The sequence below is a fragment of the Oenanthe melanoleuca genome, chromosome 11 (assembly GCF_029582105.1).
Source record: "Oenanthe melanoleuca isolate GR-GAL-2019-014 chromosome 11, OMel1.0, whole genome shotgun sequence".
Classification (NCBI taxonomy): Eukaryota; Metazoa; Chordata; class Aves; order Passeriformes; family Muscicapidae; genus Oenanthe; species Oenanthe melanoleuca.
This window is the reverse complement of record NC_079345.1, coordinates 6187653-6206131: the sequence shown is the minus strand read 5'-3', so window position 1 is coordinate 6206131 and position 18479 is coordinate 6187653. Positions and strand designations below refer to the sequence as shown.

General features: G+C 57.9%; 1 protein-coding gene across 4 annotated transcripts; it reads right to left on the bottom strand.

The window, feature by feature from the left end:
* Positions 1-2291: 2291 nt before the first annotated feature.
* On the bottom strand, positions 2292-18259 carry KIFC3 (kinesin family member C3). 4 transcript variants are annotated; one of them, XM_056500487.1, is made up of 21 exons: positions 17398-18259; positions 16408-16522; positions 14627-14772; positions 13326-13473; positions 10935-11131; positions 8803-8868; positions 8264-8410; positions 7940-8179; positions 7565-7738; positions 7292-7439; positions 7084-7214; positions 6884-6995; positions 6577-6758; positions 6394-6498; positions 6060-6190; positions 5363-5486; positions 4797-4926; positions 4475-4704; positions 3711-3845; positions 3258-3366; positions 2292-2797 (listed from the first exon to the last, which is right to left on the bottom strand). In XM_056500487.1, exons 1-21 carry the CDS (start codon positions 17800-17802, stop codon positions 2772-2774), a joined length of 3201 nt encoding a protein of 1066 aa, XP_056356462.1. In that variant the 5' UTR covers positions 17803-18259; the 3' UTR covers positions 2292-2771. The 4 variants fall into 4 exon arrangements, with proteins under 4 accessions (XP_056356462.1, XP_056356464.1, XP_056356463.1 ...); XM_056500489.1 differs by lacking the exon at positions 17398-18259 and adding an exon at positions 17083-17236; XM_056500488.1 differs by lacking the exons at positions 14627-14772; positions 16408-16522; positions 17398-18259 and adding an exon at positions 2994-3022 and having other exon boundaries at positions 13326-13375.
* Positions 18260-18479: the final 220 nt, after the last annotated feature.

The window sequence follows — 18479 nt, the reverse complement described above, 5'->3', positions numbered from 1 at the left end:
TGTGTGCTGGCCTGTCCCTGCAGGAGGGCTCTGAGCCTGCTGTCACCCCTCCTTCCCGCTTGTGCTGTCGGTTCTTGTTCGCTTGGCCCTGTGGGCCAGGGCCCTGCTCTCGCTGTGCAGCTGCTGAGGACTGCAGCTTCTGCCCCACAAATGCCTGCTGTGGGGTGGATGCCCATTCCATACAGAAGGGACTTCAACTGCCATGGGGGACCAGCCCCTTTGGCTTCATCTGCCATGGGCAAAGGCACTGTGCCACTGTGCTGGTGCATCTCAAGGACCTGAACCAAGAGACTTGGCCTCTCAGACATCCCTGCTGGCACCAGGGCTGCAGAAGATCAGTATCTTCAGACTGTCCTTGGATCTGAGATCCACCTGAACCTGTTAAAATATGTGGCTTAAACAGGACTCATCGTATGTGCTTGCCTTTGGGGGTGAGGATTTGAAAGGGTGGAGGAACAGAGGGACATGGACTGAGTTATGTCTTTCTACATCCACTGGACCATTCTTGGAGGTTTGTTTTTGGTTCTTTTTCCCCCCCAATAAATGTCTGTCAGAACCTTTCTGTCCCTCTTTCTTCTTTCCTCTGGGGAAAGAGGTTCCTCTTGGTGCTTTCTTTCCCTGCTCTTCCCAGCCTGTCTCCCATTTTATACACTGGAGCTTGCTCTCCAGGAATCTGTAACTTATAATGAATTTTATTAAAATATTTGTAATTTTTTTTTAAAGTTGTGTTAAATGCCTGACTCTCTTGAAGTGCTTTTCATCCTTGGCATGGCTCCTGGCTGGGAGTGCCCAGGAAAAGCAGGGCTCTGTTCCCTGCCTGTCCCAGAGGAAGCTGACCATTCTCACCCTTCCTGCTGGGAGGCTGTGGTGAACAACGGGAGAGCCAGCACTTGCCAGGTGGCTTGTGGAAATCCCGGGGGCGGTTTCACTCTGCTGGGTCATTCCCAGCCCAAGGAGCAGTGTCATCATTGAGGGCTCGTCCTTCTCCCTGGCTGCACACAGATCTCCCTCCCGCAGCTCTCCAGAGGATCAGGGCGGAGTTGCAAAGCTGCCTCTGAGCTCCTGGGCCAGGGAGCACCTTTGGAAAACTGCTCTGGAGAGGGGGAGTGGGGCCATCAGGAAAGCTAAAGCCAGTCCCCACACTGCTGATGCTTCATCCAAACAGTCAAGTTTGGGGAACAAGGGAAGTGCCTGCCCTGCTCTGTGGCTCTGGAGGAGGTGGCTCCAAAGGTGGCTTGTTCAGCAAGAGGCCCTGGCACTGAACCACTGCAGGACTGGCGGTGAGTGCTGCTGGCTTCGAGCACCAGGACGCTCAGCTCTGCTGCTGCTTCCTGCTTTATCTGGTGATAATCCCATGCCTGGACCCCCAGGAGGTGTGAAAAGGCTCTGCCAGCCACCAGCCTATTGTTGGGATGTGAGGTGAGGCAGGACATGGGCACATTGGGCCTCACTTCGGATTTAACCACTGCTCTCCCTGCTAATTGCAGGAGCCTGATAGCTGCAAAATGGGGTGGGGACTGTGCTGCCAGGCTGGCCCCGGGGGCAGCTGCAAGAGGAAGGCTATGAGGGGCTTTTCCAGCCCTATGGGAGCTGCTGGGAGGAGGGAGGAAGCACCCACCCCACCTCAAGCAGAGTTCAAGAACAGCCCAGTGCAGGAAGACTGGCTTTAAGAGTTTATTTAAAATAAGTTTTGTTACAAAACAGGATATTTTTTAATTATTAAAATACATAGAAACATCTAATCTTACAAAAGGCTATATTCATTTTTCCCTTTTTTGTTTTTAAATAGAACACGCCGTGGAAGCGCAAGAGGAGAGGGCTGTGGTGGAAAGAGCCATCAGTGCATCCAGCAGGGGTTTGCAGCAGGAGATGTACCCACAGGTGGGTGTTGAGAGCTCCAAGGGCAGTGCCATCCCCTCCCCTGCCCCTGCCAACCACCCTCCCCATACATAAGCCAAGAGGCTTTTGGGCTGGAGGTTTGGGGTCTTCTGTTTGTTTTCCACTAGTTTTCCATTCCAAGACCATGTAAACAGGTATAAATATTTCAAACACTTTCATGTCGACCACACTGTGATCTCTCTTGACAAGACAACTGGTAAATAACTTTACAATAGCTTCACTTGAGACTGCTCCATCCCCCCTGGTGCCAGGTACTGCAGGCAGCGTGGGGCCCTGGCAGCACCAGCACCATGAGGAACAGCAGCTCGGCTCATGCACAGCACCGGGGGCCTTCATGCAACAACAGGGCTTGAGAAACTGACAGGGACAGAGCTGCTGGGATTTTTTGTGGCTTAACGTGGAGGAAGTGCTGCTCTGAAAGACATGGGGCAGCTGTCCAAACACAGTCTTGCAGGAGCTGTGGCCAGGCTGGCTCTGTGGCAGTAGCAAAGGCAGGGCCAGGGGCTGGTCTGGCTCTGTGCACCCCTTCCAGCCAGATCTTATTGTCAAAGCAAAGCTGGAGAGAGCAGCTCCCAGCAGCTCCCTGCTCTGGGTAAAAACATCTGTCCAGCAAAAATAAACTCACAGAACTGAGCATCCAAGGGGGCAGATCTCTGCCCAGCACCACTGTCCCCCACCCTGAGGCGGGGGCTGGCTGCTGGGAGACCCTTAACCTCATGCTGCTCATGGTGAGAGGTGCCATCACCCTCTGGTCATGGGTCCTGGTGGCCTAAGGGACTGGCACCAAAGCCTTCATGTCTTCCAGCAGCCATCTCTGTGTCACTGTGAGGGGCTGGGTCCTGCAGTGGATTTGATGCCGTGGCTGGCACTCCTCACAGGGGGACTGGCCTCAGCTTCCCTGAGGGGAGACATGCATGGGTTACAGCTGGCAGGGGCACAGCCACCAGTGCCCCAGCCCCGTCTGGTGGCACTGCAGCAGGAGCTGGTACCACAAGCATTCCCAGGAGCATCCCTGCACAGTCCAGCAGCCCTGCCCTGCCTGGGGAAGTGGGGTGAAGCAGAGCCCTCCACCAGCACCGGCCGCAGGCACTCACCTGGCAGCCACGGCTGCCCCTAAGTCAGGCTGAAATCAAAGGGGAAAGAGGTTCAGCCTGGTGGCATTGCCCTCCCCTTGTCCCCCCTGAGCCATCAGCAGTGCCTTCAAACCAGGGCACTCTTGGGGAAGTGCTAACCATGGCTAATTAGCTATTACTACAGAGCTGCTCACTCTCCATTGCAGCCTTTGCCATGGGCTGGTGGCTGGAGCCTCCTGGGACAGAGGGACCCTGTCTGGGCTCTCAAGCTGTCCCAGCACCCACCTGAGGTGTGGAGCTTCCTGCGGATGGAGGCAGAGCGACTGGAGAGCTGCCCCGGGCTGGGGGATGTGTGGGCCCGGCCAGGTGGTGCTGTGGAACCCGGCGAGTCACCCTGGGAGGAGAGGGGACACAGCCCCAGGGTCAGCCCAGCCCATGCCCCAGAGGGAAAGGAACGGGGATGGGCTCACAGGCAGACAGTGTGTGCCTGGGTATTGGTGTCCAAAAGTTCTCAGGGGGCACCATGGGGCTGCTGCAAAACAGGGCTTGGAAAAGCCAAGGTGGCAGCACTGTCTGGACACTGCACTTTGGGGACAACCTGCATCCCACCAGGTGATTGTCCCCAGTGGAGGTGGCTCTAGGGGAAAACCCAACAGCTCTGGGGACCACGTGTGGGGGCAGAACAGGGATCCCTGGGGTGAGGGTGAGGAGGAAGGGCACCAGCAGTGTCTTGAGTACCTCCAGGTGCTCCTGGCTGGTCCAGGAGCCCAGCTCAGCCTTGCGGGAGACAGGACCCAGCTCCACAGAGCGAACCCGCTCAGCAAACTTCAGGGAGCACAGCGTCTCGCTGGTGTTCTTCTCAGCAGGGGACACCTGTGCTCAGGGAGGAGCAGGCACACAGTCACCCTGGCAGCTGCCTGTGCACCCCAGGGGCTCCCCTCTAGAAAACCTGTTGCTGCTGGCTAGTGAAGTGCTATTATTAACCTGCCCCTCCCAGGCTAGCCCCATCCATCCAAGCCTGGGCCAGTGTCTGAGCCAGATGGATTCCCTGTCACCAACCACACAGTGCAAGGAGCAGCTGGGAATAGCTGTGGCAGGTGCAGGGGCTCGGGCAGCCCTCCTGGGGCTCAGTGTGGGTGCCAGCAGCTGGGAGTGGGGGATCACAGGGCAGTGTGGAGAAGCTGCCAGAGCTTAAAATCCTCCCAGAAAAAGAGGGGATGGGGAGATGACAATATACAAAAATATTGTGCCCATAGGGATAGCATCCATGTGCAGGCAGGGAGGGCAGGATCGTGGGTCTCTGAGTTAATTCCCCATTCCTTGGCCTCATCTAGGGTGCAGAGACAGGGAGAGAGCTGCTGCTGGCACCATGACTGCAGACTGGAAGATGTCCCATGGGTGAGCCCTGTCCCCTGATTCCACCCCATCAGCACTGGGGCGAGGAGGGACTCAGAAACCACTGACTGGCTGTGGGGATACAGGCACGGGGTGCCCAGCCCTACCTGCACCATCATCAGGGTCTTGCTGTCGCCGCTGAGCGAGTCCTGCAGCAGGTAGGTCAGCTTGGAGTTGCGGAAGGGCACGTGGCCCTGCCGGGAGCGCAGGGCGTAGATGACGTCGCCCAGGGCCGACAGGGACTTGTTGATGTGCTGCGCCTCGCGGAGCCGGCTGCCCTCGGCGCCCGAGCGCCCGACCCGCTCCGAGCCCGCCAGGTCCACCAGGTTCAGCTTCCCTGAGACACACAGCCCAACCCCACTGCTGGTATCAGCGCCCTGCACAGCCCCGGGATGCACAGCCCCGGTGAGGGTTTGCTCTGACACCCACCTGTGGTGCGGAGCCCCGTGCTGCGGTCGAGGCCGCGGACGGTGACGATGAGGAGGGCGTGGGAGCGAGAGCTGTGCTCGTTCAGGTTGGTGCACTCTGTCACCCGCTTGATGTGGCCAAACTCGAAGACCTGGGGGAGCCCGGGGAGTTAAGGGAGTGAGGCCAACCTGCCCCAGTCCCACCACAAATCCCCTGTGATGCAGGCATGGCCAGGGATGTAACCTGAGCATCACCCCCCACGGGGTGCCTGGCCATCAGGGTAATGACCTCGGTCAGGTCTCAGCCTGGGTGATGCACCAAAGGCAGGAGGTGACAGACAGGGCACCGCGGTGACAGCCGCATCCCACTAATCCCTCAGGAACTCCCTGGGCCCCACGCTTTTATTTTTAACCCCCTGTGGCTCATCCCATGGGACAGTGACTGTCATATCACACCCAGGGACCTATTTTGGTCTCTGTTGCTCCCCATGGGTTCAGAAATGCTTCCAAATCCAGGAGCCACGCACCAAAGACCCCTCCCCAGTTCACTGCACCCCTGCTGTGCCTGCCACTCCCATCTCCCCACACCTTGTTGATGTCTTCCACGCTCTGCACCCTGAACTCGGTGAGCCCGGGCACGTAGAGCTGCCCGCTGCCGTCAGGGCACAGCTTGATCTCCAGCTTCTCCTGCGGCTCCTTCCCCAGCAAGTCCCTGGGCAAAGGGGGCACCCGTTAGCATTCCCATCCCAGGGGCTGCTGGCATCTGTTCCACAGCTCAGGGCTGCTTGCCAATGCTGCCAGAGCAGCCATCTCTCCCCAGAAAAGCAGCGCAGCCTATTTATAGATCTCAACTCTCTTGGCTCTCATGTGCCTTCTCTCACCCAACTCAGACCACGCTCCTATCCCTGTTCCTGGTTATTCTCATGGATGTGCTCCCAGGCTCCTCCCCTCCTGTGGCTGGACTAGGAAGGAAAATATCTCTCATGCTTTCAGCTCCCAGTTACAAATTCCTAAATATAGTGTCCGTGGGCAGGGGAAGGGGGAGAAGGGGATGCCCCCACCGCTGCATGAGGGCCAGAGAGTGGGAGTGATGGCACAGCTGGGAGCCTGTGTAAGCGATGGAGCTCATGGGAAGGGCAATGCGCACCAAATAAATTAAAAATAAATCCTTGCAGGACCAAATGCAAAGGCCCTGGGACAAGCTGTGAGGCCTGGACAGGGGTGGAGGGATGTGGGGGAGAGCAGCATGAGGCAATGTCCAAAAGCTTCTTCCCCGTGCCAGTACCTGAGTGCCTCGTTGTAGATCTCTGCAGCGCTGACAGTGATGGTGTAGTCCCAGTCGGCCGCTTTGCCCCGCACCTCGGAGAAGAGGAGCTGCAGGGCCCGCTGGTTGATCCCTGGGTTTGCTGCTGTCCCCTGAAGGATGGATGTGACAAATGGGGAAAAACACCCTGTATTTTTTCTGAGCAGAAGCAAAGCCCAGGGGGATGCTGTGGAGCAGCAGTGACCATCACTAGTGCACACCAGGTCTGAGCTGGCCACCAGCCTGGGTGATGAGACTGGGCACTGCAGGGTGGGGAACCGAGGAAGAAGATGGAAACGAAGCCAAGCAAACCCACCTCCATCGTGTAGGTTTTTCCTGCCCCTGTCTGCCCATAGGCGAAGATGCAGACATTGTAGCCATCAATGCAGGAGGTGACCAGGGCTTGAACCTCCTGAAACACCTGAGGGAGATAAAGGAGAGTGAGGAGAAGGTGGCTGCCTCCCCACCTCACACCAACAGTGTGGATGGTAGCACCCACCTCCTCCTGGGATGCTTGTGGGGGGAAGACCTTATCCAGCTCAAAGGAGACCTGCTTCCCTTTGTGCAGGAGGTGCAGGACAGCGTCATCGTCAGCATCGAAGGTCACAGCATTGGCTGCCTCGGGGCCCTCCCCATCTTCTTTTGTGATGGGGCGGACTCGCCCAAAAACACGGATGTTTCCTTGGGGGAGAGAATCAGGGAGTAAGCCATCAAACACTGAAGTATCCTGCAGCCAACCCAGCCACCTTACGGGGACGCTCCCGTGCCCCTCCTGTCCCGCCTCAGGGCCACCACGCCCCGCACACCTTTGAGCCGCACCAGCTCGTTGTGGCACTTCTTGCGGAGCTGCAGCTCCCGCCGGTACTTGCGCAGCAGCTCCCGGTTGGTGCTGTGCACCTCCTCGATGGCCTGGCTGATCTGGGGACAGTGGACACCAGGGGCTCAGTGACCCCCCAGCACCTCCAGCCTGCATGCAGGGTGCTGGGTGGGGGTCCTGGGGGCTCACCTCAGCCCTGGCGCTGCGCAGGGTCTCCTGGAGCAGCAGGGGGAAGTCGCGGACCTGACGCTTCAGGCTGTTGTAGTCGTGGGTGAGCGTGCGCAGCGCCGGCTGCAGCGTCAGCAGGTTGGTCCGGACACCTGCAGGCACCACGCAGGGTGAGGGGCAGGTGATGACACCCCAACACCAGTCAGGCAGCACCCTGTGAGCCCCTCACCTGCCAGGTTCTCATGCACTGCCTTCATCTCCACCTGGGCGCGGGAAAATGCCTCTTCAATGGCGCGGTTCTTCTCCTCCTCCATCGCCTGCATCTCCTCCAGCATCTGCCCATGGGCTCGCTCCAGCTCAGCCTCATACATCATGATCTGGGAGAGGAGCAAGTGGGAGGTGACACCGAGTGAGTGCCCACCTGCTGCCACACCATGTCACCTGGCAAGCACCAGGCACCAGAATGTGGGGGGGTTCTGATTTACACCAATTGCACTCAGACCTGAGCCCGGAGCTGAGCCTCTGTCTTCTGGGAGCTCTGCAGCTGCTGCTCCATCTCCTTCAGCACCTGCTTCTGCATCCCCACCTGCTCCAGCAGGTACTGGTTTCGGGACTGGGTCTCGCACAGGGCTTGTTTTGCCTTGGCTGACTCCACCTCCACCGTCTTGATGATGTACTGCAGGGGAGAGCACCCACAGATCAGTGTACTGGGGAAACAGCACCTGAAGGGCCTGGGATGGAGCTGTTGCTGGCCCGGGGGAGGTAATTTAGGAAATCCTGGTGCTGTGCTGATGTGCTCATGGCAGAGAGACACTTGCAGGTCACTGACTGGGCACTATAAGGCATCCAGCCCAATCAGGAAAAATGGAGAGCTCACCTTTATCTGCTGGGGCTGAGACTTGAGGCTGGCGATGGTCTCCTGGCTGTCCCGCAGCCGCCGGCTGAGCCGCTCCTCCTCCTCGGCTCTCTCAGCCAGGGAGTCCTTGAGCCGCAGCTCCACCTCAGCCAAGCGGTTTGTCTTCTGCTGCACCTCCAGGTCCAGCTCCACCAGCTTGGCCCGCGCCTCCTCTGCCTCCCGCTGCAGCTGGGACAGCTGCTCCTGCAGCTCAGCGTTCTCCTGCAAAGCACAGGAAAGCCAAGGCCATGTCACCCATAGGTGCCACCCCCACTGCCACCCCCACTGCTGCCACCGGCGACCCACCTGCAGGTGGGGGCAGTCCCGGCACGGTGCCTGCTGCTGCTGCCGCTGCAGCTCCCGCAGCTCCCCCTCGCACGCTTTCATCTCCTGCCGCAGGCGCTCGTTCTCGGCCGCCAGCAGGTCCCGGTGCTTCTCCGCATCCGTGCCGCCCTGCTCCGGGAGCGGGTGGGAGAGCCCATGGAATCTCCCCAGGGAGCCCCAGCCTGCTGCCCTCACAGATCCCCCAGCCCGCGGTATGGAACAACCCTCAGTGTGCCATTCCCAAGGAGTACCTGCCTGCCCCATCGGGAATCACTCAGCCTCCTTCCCCAGGGAGCCCCAGCCCACAGAGGGGCTCCACTTCCCACCCAGTGACCAGTGTGACATTGCATTGGACAGAAAATCCCACACTTTTGTTCCTCAGTTTGGCCTGCACAGTCCAACCTGTGACCCTGGGGAGGTTTAATCCATCTCCACCCGCCCCGTGTTCCCTCTCCCTCCTCAGTGTCCCAGAGCTCCAGTGTCCCTCAGGGCAAGGGTGGCCCAGTCCCATCCCAGCTCACCAGCTCCGAGCGCAGCCGGCTGATCTCCTGAGCCTGCTCCAGGAGCTTTGCCTTCAGAGTTTCCACCTGCCAGCACAGACTGGGTTAACCAGGAGCACCCCAGCAGCTTTCAGAGGAGACCCCGCGGTGCCGCCCCAGCCAACGTCCAGGCTGCCTCACACTTTTGTTATGCTTTAATTTTCTACCTGGCTCTGAGCGCCTGATTCACACGAGCTGATTAAAATGAGCATTAATGAAAGCTTTGCTTTGACCTTGTTCAACCATGGGTATAATTTGTCCCATGTTGAGCACTAGCAGAAACCAGTATTAAAAAAATAAAAAGGTATCATCTTTGGAGAAGGGAAAAAACAAACCGACCTACCAAACACATAACTGTGTTTGAAGAGCCAGAAGTGCCTTGTGCTCATAACCAGTTTTGCTCTACCTTCTCTATTTTTCTTTCTAGGAAAGTTATCTTGATACAAAGAGAAAACAAAAGCTTTTCAAGAAGACCACATGTCTGAATCCCATGGGATGATGCTCTCCATCAACCCCCATGTGGTCATCTGCCCATCTCATGAGACCAGGCTGTTCTCTCTGCAAAACCAGGTGGATTTCAAAAATCCTCAACCTTTTTTTGTAGAGATCCAAAATCTGCAGTTATTGCAATAAACAGCAGCAGTGAGTGAAGCCAGCAGTTAAATGGGCTGTGTTGTAGTGGTGTTTTCCCACCTGCTCTATCCCCTGCTCGACCAACCATCCCCCAGATCCCAGCCCAGCTCCCAGTTTCCCCACTCCATCCAGCCTCTCTGAGACACGCCTGGATATTGCCCCATCCCAATAACCAGCAAGCACCTGGCCCTCCGTGGACCATAATTTAGGAACTGCTGATTAATAACCAATGCAGATGTGCTGACATGGGGCTGTAATTAATGTGGTAAATTATTCAGCCGCGCCCTTGCAGAGATGGCAGCAGTGTGGGCAGCCCCTCTGTGTGCCCTGTGCTTGGCAGGGCTGGGAGCTGGAGCACAGCTGGAGCACAGCTCCCAGCCAGGATCAGGATCCCCCTCCTTCCACAGCAAGTCTCCCTGGCTCGGCTGGGGGCTGAGCAAGCATCGAGCGCTTGAGTGGGAAAACCCCATTTCCACATCCACTGAGGGAGATTATTGAGCTATTTTTGTAAGTATTTTTAAGGGAGGGGAGGTACTGAGAAGAAAAGAGTTGTGGCTTGTTCTGGGAAAGCCGCCAGCCCAATCAGTCGGCGCACACGCCAGAGCCTGCCCACCATTCCCAAAAATGTCAGTGTTCCTCCATCCCCTACCTGCTCGGGCATCTCCAGCTGCATCCTGCTCTCTGGACGTGACAGGGACTCCTTGGCAGCTGGGTCTGGCTCGAGCCGTGGCCCGGCCATCCCAAATCTCGGGGAGTTTGGGCCAGCTCTTTGCTCCAGCCGGCGCCGGCTGCGCTCGCTGCCGATCTGGCCAGCGCAGGGCCAGAGCCCGCTGTGCTCATGCTTGTGTCATGCAGAGCATGCCAACCAAATGCAGGACAATTACCTCCTCCTTTTTGACACCCGTGGAACAAGCAGAACCTGACTGTAACAGCTTCCACAACAGCCACATGCAAATCTCTTTACGAGCAGCCAAAATTTCCATGTCCCTGAGACGACCCAAGTACTCGTGCTGAGGATGTGCCTGCATCAGTGCAGGAGATGGTTTGGGGGGGCCATGCACAGTGGCCAAAACCTGTCCCTTCTGACAATTCTGTGCCTCCTGCTGAAAGTCACTAAGTTAGACTGCTAAGTCAGTCTAATGAGCTGACCCCATGGCAGCTGTCCTGTGCTGAGTGGATGGATAGATGGATGGATGACTGGTACAGAGCTGCATCCTGATGCCCAAAGCCCTCCTGGCCATATTATGTCCACAGAGCCACACACCCTTGTCAGCACTTCTGCAGTGTCACTGGGGACTGCAAGCATCCCAAGGGAGGAACAGCCAAAGCCAGAACTCAGGAACATCCAGCGAAGAAGATGCTCAATGTTGGAAATCCTACACTCCTTCCAAGTGCAGCCATCACTGACTGCATGCCACAGTGCTCCAGCCAAGCCACACCCTGAGGCTGAAGACCCTGATGTGTCCCTGTCCCCATCATACCTGGCCTTGCAGCTGGAAGGAGAGGGAGAGCTCATTGTTCTCCTGGGCAGCGAGTTTCTCCTGCAGCTCCAGCAGCTCCTCCTGCAGCCGCAGCTTCTCCTTCTGCAGGTGTGCCATGGAGGCCATCACCTCCTGGATGACGGGGAAGGGCCGGGCCGCGGGCAGGCTGGCACGTTTTCCACTGCAGAGCCTCCCTCCTGCAGCGAGAGCAGAGAGGGAGCTGCTCAGCACCCAGCACCCAGCTGGGGAGCAGAATGGCAGCCATGGGGAGTCCCCAGGGGCTGAGCTGCAGATGGGAACGCAGGAAACGGGATTTGCACAAGTCCCAGAGACGTGTCAGAGGTGCATCCTGAGCGCTGAGCTGCTTACCAGAGCAGGTCTGGCTAACAGTGGGGTGCAGCTGGGTGGGAGCCAAAGGGAGCTGCCCATGCCAGCAGAGCATCCCACAGCACAGAGCAGCTGCCCACACCAGTGCAGCGTGCCCCAGCCCCATCACACATGCTGCTGCCTCGCTCAGGTAACAACCACCCTCAGCAGGACGCTGATTCACCCCAGCATCCTTTCTTCTGAATGAGCAGGTGCCCGTGGAAAAGCAGTGTGTGATCATGTCATTAAAGTCTGCGTCATTACACACAAGCATAATGGAAGCAAAATTTAAATTATACAGGTACCCTGAATGGCCATATTGCCTAATCTTTGTGTGTTTGGCTTTCTAACCTTCCTAGTATTATTTTAAACATCACTTTCTGCATGTTAATAGAGCCACCAGTGCTGACAGAAGCCAACCTGGCCATGCATCAGAGCCTACCAAATGACCTGGTAGTTCCCAAGAAGCAGTGAGCTGGCGTGACTCATTCCCAGTGTGGGGATGAGGCGTTGTGGCGGCAGGACTGATGGTCAGGATCCCGGCTGCCCGGCGCCCTGCCCTTCCCTGCCTGCCTGCCGTGGATTTCATCTGCTGCCACCAGAAACCTGAGGTTTCTCAGGCAGGAGCTGGGAATCGCTGTGCTGCCTGCGGGAGGATGCTGCCTGCTTCATGGGAAACGTCCTGAATGCAAGAACAGAGACTTTTTTGTCTCTGAGTCAGATTTTCTACCTCTAAATGGAGTGAAGGAGGCAGTGTAACACGCAAAAAGATGAAATGCTGGGACCAAACCACAAGCCTGCTGCTGACTGCATGCCATGGGACTTATCTGGCAGCAGTTGCAGAAGCAGGTTTTGTCTTCCTGCCATGGGCTGGATACCCCAAAAGAGCATTGTCAGGTGCTGCCTTTTCTTTCTTTCCATGCTGAAAGGTCAGCCCTGCTCAGGCAGGGGACCATAGTCTTCTCTTTAAAATCAACACACAAAAAACCCAAACAAAAAACAAAAAAACTCACTCTGAAATTTCCAAAGTTGACAGGAATGCTAGCCTTGACCCCCTGGGGAGTGTGCAGAGATAAGACAAAATTACAGGAAGCACCAGGCTCCTCTGGACACACCGCATGTCTGCACACATCATTCACACTAATCCTGGGCTGGGACCCAAGGCAGAACCAGTGTGAGAGCCTCAACACTCAGCTGCAAGTCAAACTGCCAGGCAAGAAAATTCTCCTCACTCCAGCATCCTCCTCCTGTGACAGCATCCATGGGAGAAGAGATGCCAACCAGCCCTGTGTTACATCTGCCCCTGGGCAGATATGTTGGGGGTCATGCATAGTGTGAGTGTGGCAGGCAGTGACCCTCCTGCTTTTCAAAAAGCAGAGATTTGCAAAATTCAGAAAGCCATTTGGAAAGACACCTGCTCCTCAGCTCTGCCCTATTATCACTGCCAATCAAACCCCCTTTCTCCTGCACCCTTACCCCATCTCAGGAGCTGCTCTGGGATGCAGCTGGGGATCAGGCCAGGAGCAGCTCCCAAGATGTGCCCTGACAAGCTCACACAATTCAATCCTGACAGAGAAAGACAGGAAATCTGGGATTTCCCCACCCTGGCACAGCCACGCACGCTGCAAGCGTTTCCACACACTTTACATTTTCCTTAAGAAGGTGGAAACAGCAGTGGCTTCATCCTAGCTCACCTGCTCTGTTCATCCAGCTCAATAATTCATCAGTCCCTGTCACCAGCCAGCAGCTGGCTGGTGTTGGATTTCTACTGTGACCTGTTCCCACAGCGAGCGCAGCCACACATCGATGTGCACCCCAAAAGAGGAGAGGTTTCCCTGACACCCACTGGCAGATACCCCCATCCCATCCCATCCCATCCCATCCCATCCCATCCCATCCCATCCCATCCCATCCCATCCCATCCCATCCCATCCCATCCCATCCCATCCCATCCCATCCCATCCCATCCCATCCCATCCCATCCCTCCTCCTGAGCACCCAGCACTGCATCCCTGCTCCCCTCACCTGCTTTCTCCAGGTTCATGGTGGGGGCTGCCGGCAGGGCTGTGGCGGCCGCTGGCTCCCGGGGGGCTGCGGGCGGCTCCTCCGTGGCCGGGGCCGGGGCGCGGGGCCGCGGCTCCTCCCGCCGCTTGCACCTCGCGTCCCGCAGCGCCTGGGAGCACAAACAGAGCAGGGAGCTGAGACAGTGCCCGCCCACACCACGCTGGACACGCTGCCAGCAGCTGGCACTCCAGGGGCTGGCCAGCAGGAGTGAACGGGGCGGGAAGTGCAGAAGACAGAACAGTGCAGCTTGGGGAAACCCTCCCTCCAAGGGAGCTAGCTCTGTGTTGGGAAGCTGCCACAATGAACTTATCATTTTTTTAGTTCTCCACATAAAGAACTTCTCCCAGCTTGACCACACAGTTATACTGAATATCTCCTATTTTTCTCTCTTACAAAGAAAGAGACTCTGACTTGCAGGCATGGCTCATGCCCTGTGGGATGGAGCCCAGCTCCAAAATATCAGAAGAAATCTGAAAGGAGCTTTCATAAGGCTGCTGTGAAAGGGGATGGTCAGTCAAGCTCACCCTGCTCAATAATGCCTTTTCTTTCTTAAATCTTATCTCAGAGCCTGTGGCATCACCCCACAGGCCAGTGATGCTGGAGAAGCCTAACTCCAGCAGAGGGGCAAATACTTGGTACATGCGAGTAATTTGGGAGTAATTTGGAAGGAGGCGGCAGCATCCTCCTGGAGAAGCCGCGTGTCTGCGGTGCCTCTGCATCTGAGACTCCAGAAGGGTTTCGCCGAAGGGAATTCATCGAGGCTGGGGTGTGATAAGAAGGTGTTTTCCTTCTTTTCAAAGAAGGGGAATTTGAATGATTTGCCTGAAGCCTGGAATGAACCAGTGGCAGCTACAGCAGTACATGGTGTCCCGACACTGTCCTTGGCTGTGGCACACTTCCACCTCCTTCTCCTCCATCCCACTGGCAAACACTGCCTCACGGCACTGCATTTTCTTATCACACTTCTGCCTTGAGCTCTCCTGCCAATATGACCATAAGTGACCCAGAAAATCCTATTCTGTTATGAGCACTGTTCCCTATTTTCGATGCCTTTCAACTCCCCAGGGATGCTTTTCCCTCTCCACTCAGGCAGCAGCTCTGCTCGAGGCACACGCTGCCGGGGTCCAGACCCAAACTGGTTGTGGTGAGGGAGGGAACCAGTTGGTTCCCACCTGGATGGTCCAGATGGGTGCAGGGCATCCTCCCCATCACTCTAAAACTGCCCTCCCCATACATGCCACGGCTGGCTCAACGTTCCTCACCTGGAGAGCCCGGCAGAGCCCACGGGGGTTTGCAGTGTCCAGCCAGCTCACGCTGAGGATTTTGTGGTGCAGCAGTGCTGGCAGCAGAGGAGCCCGGGGAGAGGCGCCTGCTCCGCTCCCAGTGCTGAGCCTGTCCTGCCCACGGCCTGAGATGGAGCAAAGAGCATCACTGGATCCACTGGGAGCTCAGCACAGACACAGCCTTTGGCCAGCTCAGCAAACCCACCTCCTCCTCCTCCCTGCTGCCGCCACCGCACCGGTGTGGCAGACAGTGCATGACTTTTATTAAAAATGTTAATTATGTTAATTAGAAAAATTAGCCCTCCGGGGGGCGGAGACTGGTTGCCAATGACTAGTAATGAGAATTCAGAGTGTAGGTTCCGTCTGGCCTCTGCAGGACCAGATCCGTCCCCTCACCAGGGATATCCCAGCTCTACCCCTTGCCAAGCTGCTCCACTTCCTGCGATGCTATCTCAGAAAAGCTGCCAAAGCCAGCTTGCATCACCAAAACCAGACGGACTGACCCTGGCAGCGTCACCTCCCTCCACTGCCCCCAAATATTTCCTTCATTTGTCAGGCAGCCAAACCCAAAAGCAGCCAGGGCAGCACTTCCCTGTCCTGCTGAGCCACACAGAAGGAAACAGCAACTCAAGGAGCCTTCTCCCATGGCTGCATCCCCCTCTGCTACAGGAAAAGCAGCTGGTGAGGGCTACATCCCACTGCTCAGGGACCCTGTGCCCCTGCACCTGTCTGCCACAGGCGCTGCCACCATCGCAGGCGGCCAAATCTCTTCTCCAGCTGGCAGGGAAAAAATCAATCGCTCACAAATCAAACCTCAATAATGCAGCTCTTTTCCCCTAAAACCATCCAGAGGAAGTTGGGCCAGAGGTGGAAGCGATGTCTGGAGGGAGATGTGCCCTTATGAAGTTAGTCCATCACTCTGGACTTCTTCCCAGTCTCTAATTATCCATAACATTTTGCGCGCGCCGTGAAAATTGAGCGTTTCCAAAGCGCTGGCAAATGCCCGAATAACAGGCGATGAGTTCCCCATCCCAGCACGGGCAGCAGCAGCCCTTGGGCAGAGAAAGCACTGAAAAACCCTGGCTTTGGAGGGTTTGGTGCCAGCCAGCATTTGGCTGGACTGGCCCAAGCACCAGAGGAGAAGCTGTACCCTGAGAAGCCGCTGCCAGCACAGACGGATGGCAAATGCTGAAGCCAAGAGCAAAAATAGTCCAGATAGGGGGATTCAGCCTCTACCTTTGCAAAAGCCATTCAGCACCATTGGTGAGGGAGGTGGGAAGGGCTGTTTCCCAACAAACGGCTGCAGGTTGGGGCAAGCAGCTGCCCGCCTGCCTGCAAAGCAGCTCAGCCTCCACAGGGGAAAACTGACTAAACTCACCCGTGGGGTCCATACGCCAGGGAGGGATAAGGAGCCCTTCCAAGGAGCCAAGGCTGGGAAGAGGCAAAGGCTCCGCATTTGCCCAGCCATGCAGATCACTCTGTTTTCTATCTTACATGTTAAATTTTAACCTTTCTCCCTAAGTTTCCCGCTTGGAAGGGTCAGGAGAGAGATGGACACAGCCCTCTCTTCTCACCAGCAGGCTGCCCAGGGCTTTGTGCCTGCTTCTGAGTCCCCGTTTCTCAAATCTTGACCTTCATCCGGAAAGAAATGTGAAAAATGCAGGCTGGCCTGTTCCCAGCCTCTCCTTCCCCAGTGAGCAGGGCGTGAGCACGGCAGGCTGAGCCCCAAGGGGCAAGGACAAGCACCGCGCTGTACTCACCGGCCGGGGCAAGGTCCTTCGTCTTCCAGGCGGCTGCGGCGGAGGGCCCGGGTCCCAGATCCCAGGCGGTGCGGGATGTGATCATGGCACGGGGGTCCCGAGGACAGCAGCACCTCTGCGGAGAAGCGCAAGGACGGACATCTCAGCCGGTCTGTGTCCAGCTATAAATCCCCGTGGGACGTTCTGGAGCAAAACACGACGGTAACACCGGCTCCGACTCCCGAAACCCGCAGGAAGTTGCATCAATCCCGTTTTTTGCTCCCGAAAAGGCGACAGCCCCGGGCTCCCTCCGTGCTCCCGGCGGATGTGACATAAACAGTGTCTGTAATTAATTTACTCATTCCTGAAGCCTCTCCAGGCCCCTCCTAACCTCGGGCCGGGGTGACTTCAGGGAGTTAGGAACTCCGGGACCACGGGCAGCCCTGCACCCGGGCGGCACCGCACCCACCGCATCTCAGCGCACACAATGCGCTGCACTGCACCGCGCACACCGCACACCGCACTGCTCCCCGCACACCGCTCTGCTCTGCTCCGCTATCCGCACTCCGCTCCGCTCCCCGCACACCGCTCCGCTCCGTTCCCCGCACACCGCTCCGCTCCGTTCCCCGCACACCGCACTGCTCCGCTCCCTGCACATCGCTCCGCTTGGCACCGCCCGCTCCGCGCTCTCCGCACCTCACCGCGGCCGCTTCGAAGGGGAACAGGACGCGGAGCCGCCCAGCCCACCGTGGGATCCCTTGTTCTCCCGACTGGCGGCTCCGGGCGGTCCCGGTGCCGGTGCCGGTCCCAGCGAGCAGGGGTCGCAGCCCCGGTCCCAGCCCCGGTGCCGGTGCCGCCCGCCGCGGGCTAACGGGGAGCCGCGCTCCAGCCGCGCCCCGGGCGCTCCGTGCCAGCGCTCCCAGCCGCAGACAAAGGGAGCCGCCGTCCGGCCCGGTCCGGCCCGGTTCCCCCGTGCCGGCCGTGCCGGTGCCGCACCGCGGGGCCACTCACCGGGCGCGGGGCGGCGGCAGCAGCGGAGCACCCGGCAGCAGCCCCGGCCCGTCCCCGCCTTCCCGGGCACTTCGGTAACGGAAGCGCCGAGCTCCGCCCCGCACTCGTTACCACGGAAACCCGTGAAACCCCCGGCGGGCGGCGGAGGCGGGGCTGCCCTGCCCGCACCGGGAGCGGCGGGGAGCTCCCGGTGTGTACCGGGGCACCCCGGCCCCTCCGGCCAGAGCCCTGGAAGCACAGCGGAGCCCCGGTGTTCCCCGTGCCCTTCCCAGGGAGGCTCGCACCCACCGTGCTCCCCTGGCCCTCCCTCGGCATTGCCCTGGGGGCTCCCGGTGTGTCCCGGCGTGTCTCTGCCATTCCCACCCCAGTCCCGGTGCTCTTCAGGGAGTCCCAGTGTAACTGCATCCCGCCTGTGCTCCCCTCCTAGCATCACTCACCACGGTGACCCTGGGGGACCGTGGGGACAGTGGCACTGATGGACACACCAAGGACCTGCCTATCCAAACTATGCTCTCCTCACAGTGCCACACCCCCACTGCTCCCAAACATGCACTGGCAGCAGTGCCAGTTGGCACCCCAGGCTCATTGAGCCCAGGGACACAGATATCACATGAAAAAGAATCTTTTTCTAACCCAGAGGCATGGAGAAAACAGCCTGACATGCCAAGACCTCTACAAAGGCTCTGGTGTTAGGAAGGCAACAGAAAATCCTGCTTTAAATATAATATATACACGCATTTTTAGGGTGTGATTTGTATCTGCCTCCCTGCATTGCACACACAGCCCTCACAGTAATGGCTGGTCTGGGTGACACAAGTCACTCATGACTTGCTCATAGTAATGAAGTGGCAGTACCGGATATTTCCCACAACAAAGCTCAATCTGGCATCCACAGTGGTGGCAGCGCTGCCCTGTGCTGATGGCTCACACCCACACACCTGATGGCAGCTGACCCATGTCCCACACGGGTTTGGGGACACAGGGGTGGCTGTCCCTTGGGACAGGAGGGTTTGATGCCAGCCCTGTGCTGTGCTCCCCTCACACCACGTGTCCCCTGTGCTCAGTCTCAGCCTTTTGCTCAC

Coding starts and splice junctions, on each gene's coding strand:
- KIFC3 (XM_056500487.1), bottom strand. CDS start 17,802: ATGCAGTTACACTGGGACTCCCTGAAGAGCACCGGGACTGGGGTGGGA. Junction 7,440..7,564: donor AGGCTCAGCTCCGGGCTCAG/GTCTGAGTGCAA, acceptor CTCCTCTCCCAG/ATCATGATGTATGAGGCTGA. Junction 3,846..4,474: donor AGACCCTGATGATGGTGCAG/GTAGGGCTGGGC, acceptor CCCTGAGCACAG/GTGTCCCCTGCTGAGAAGAA.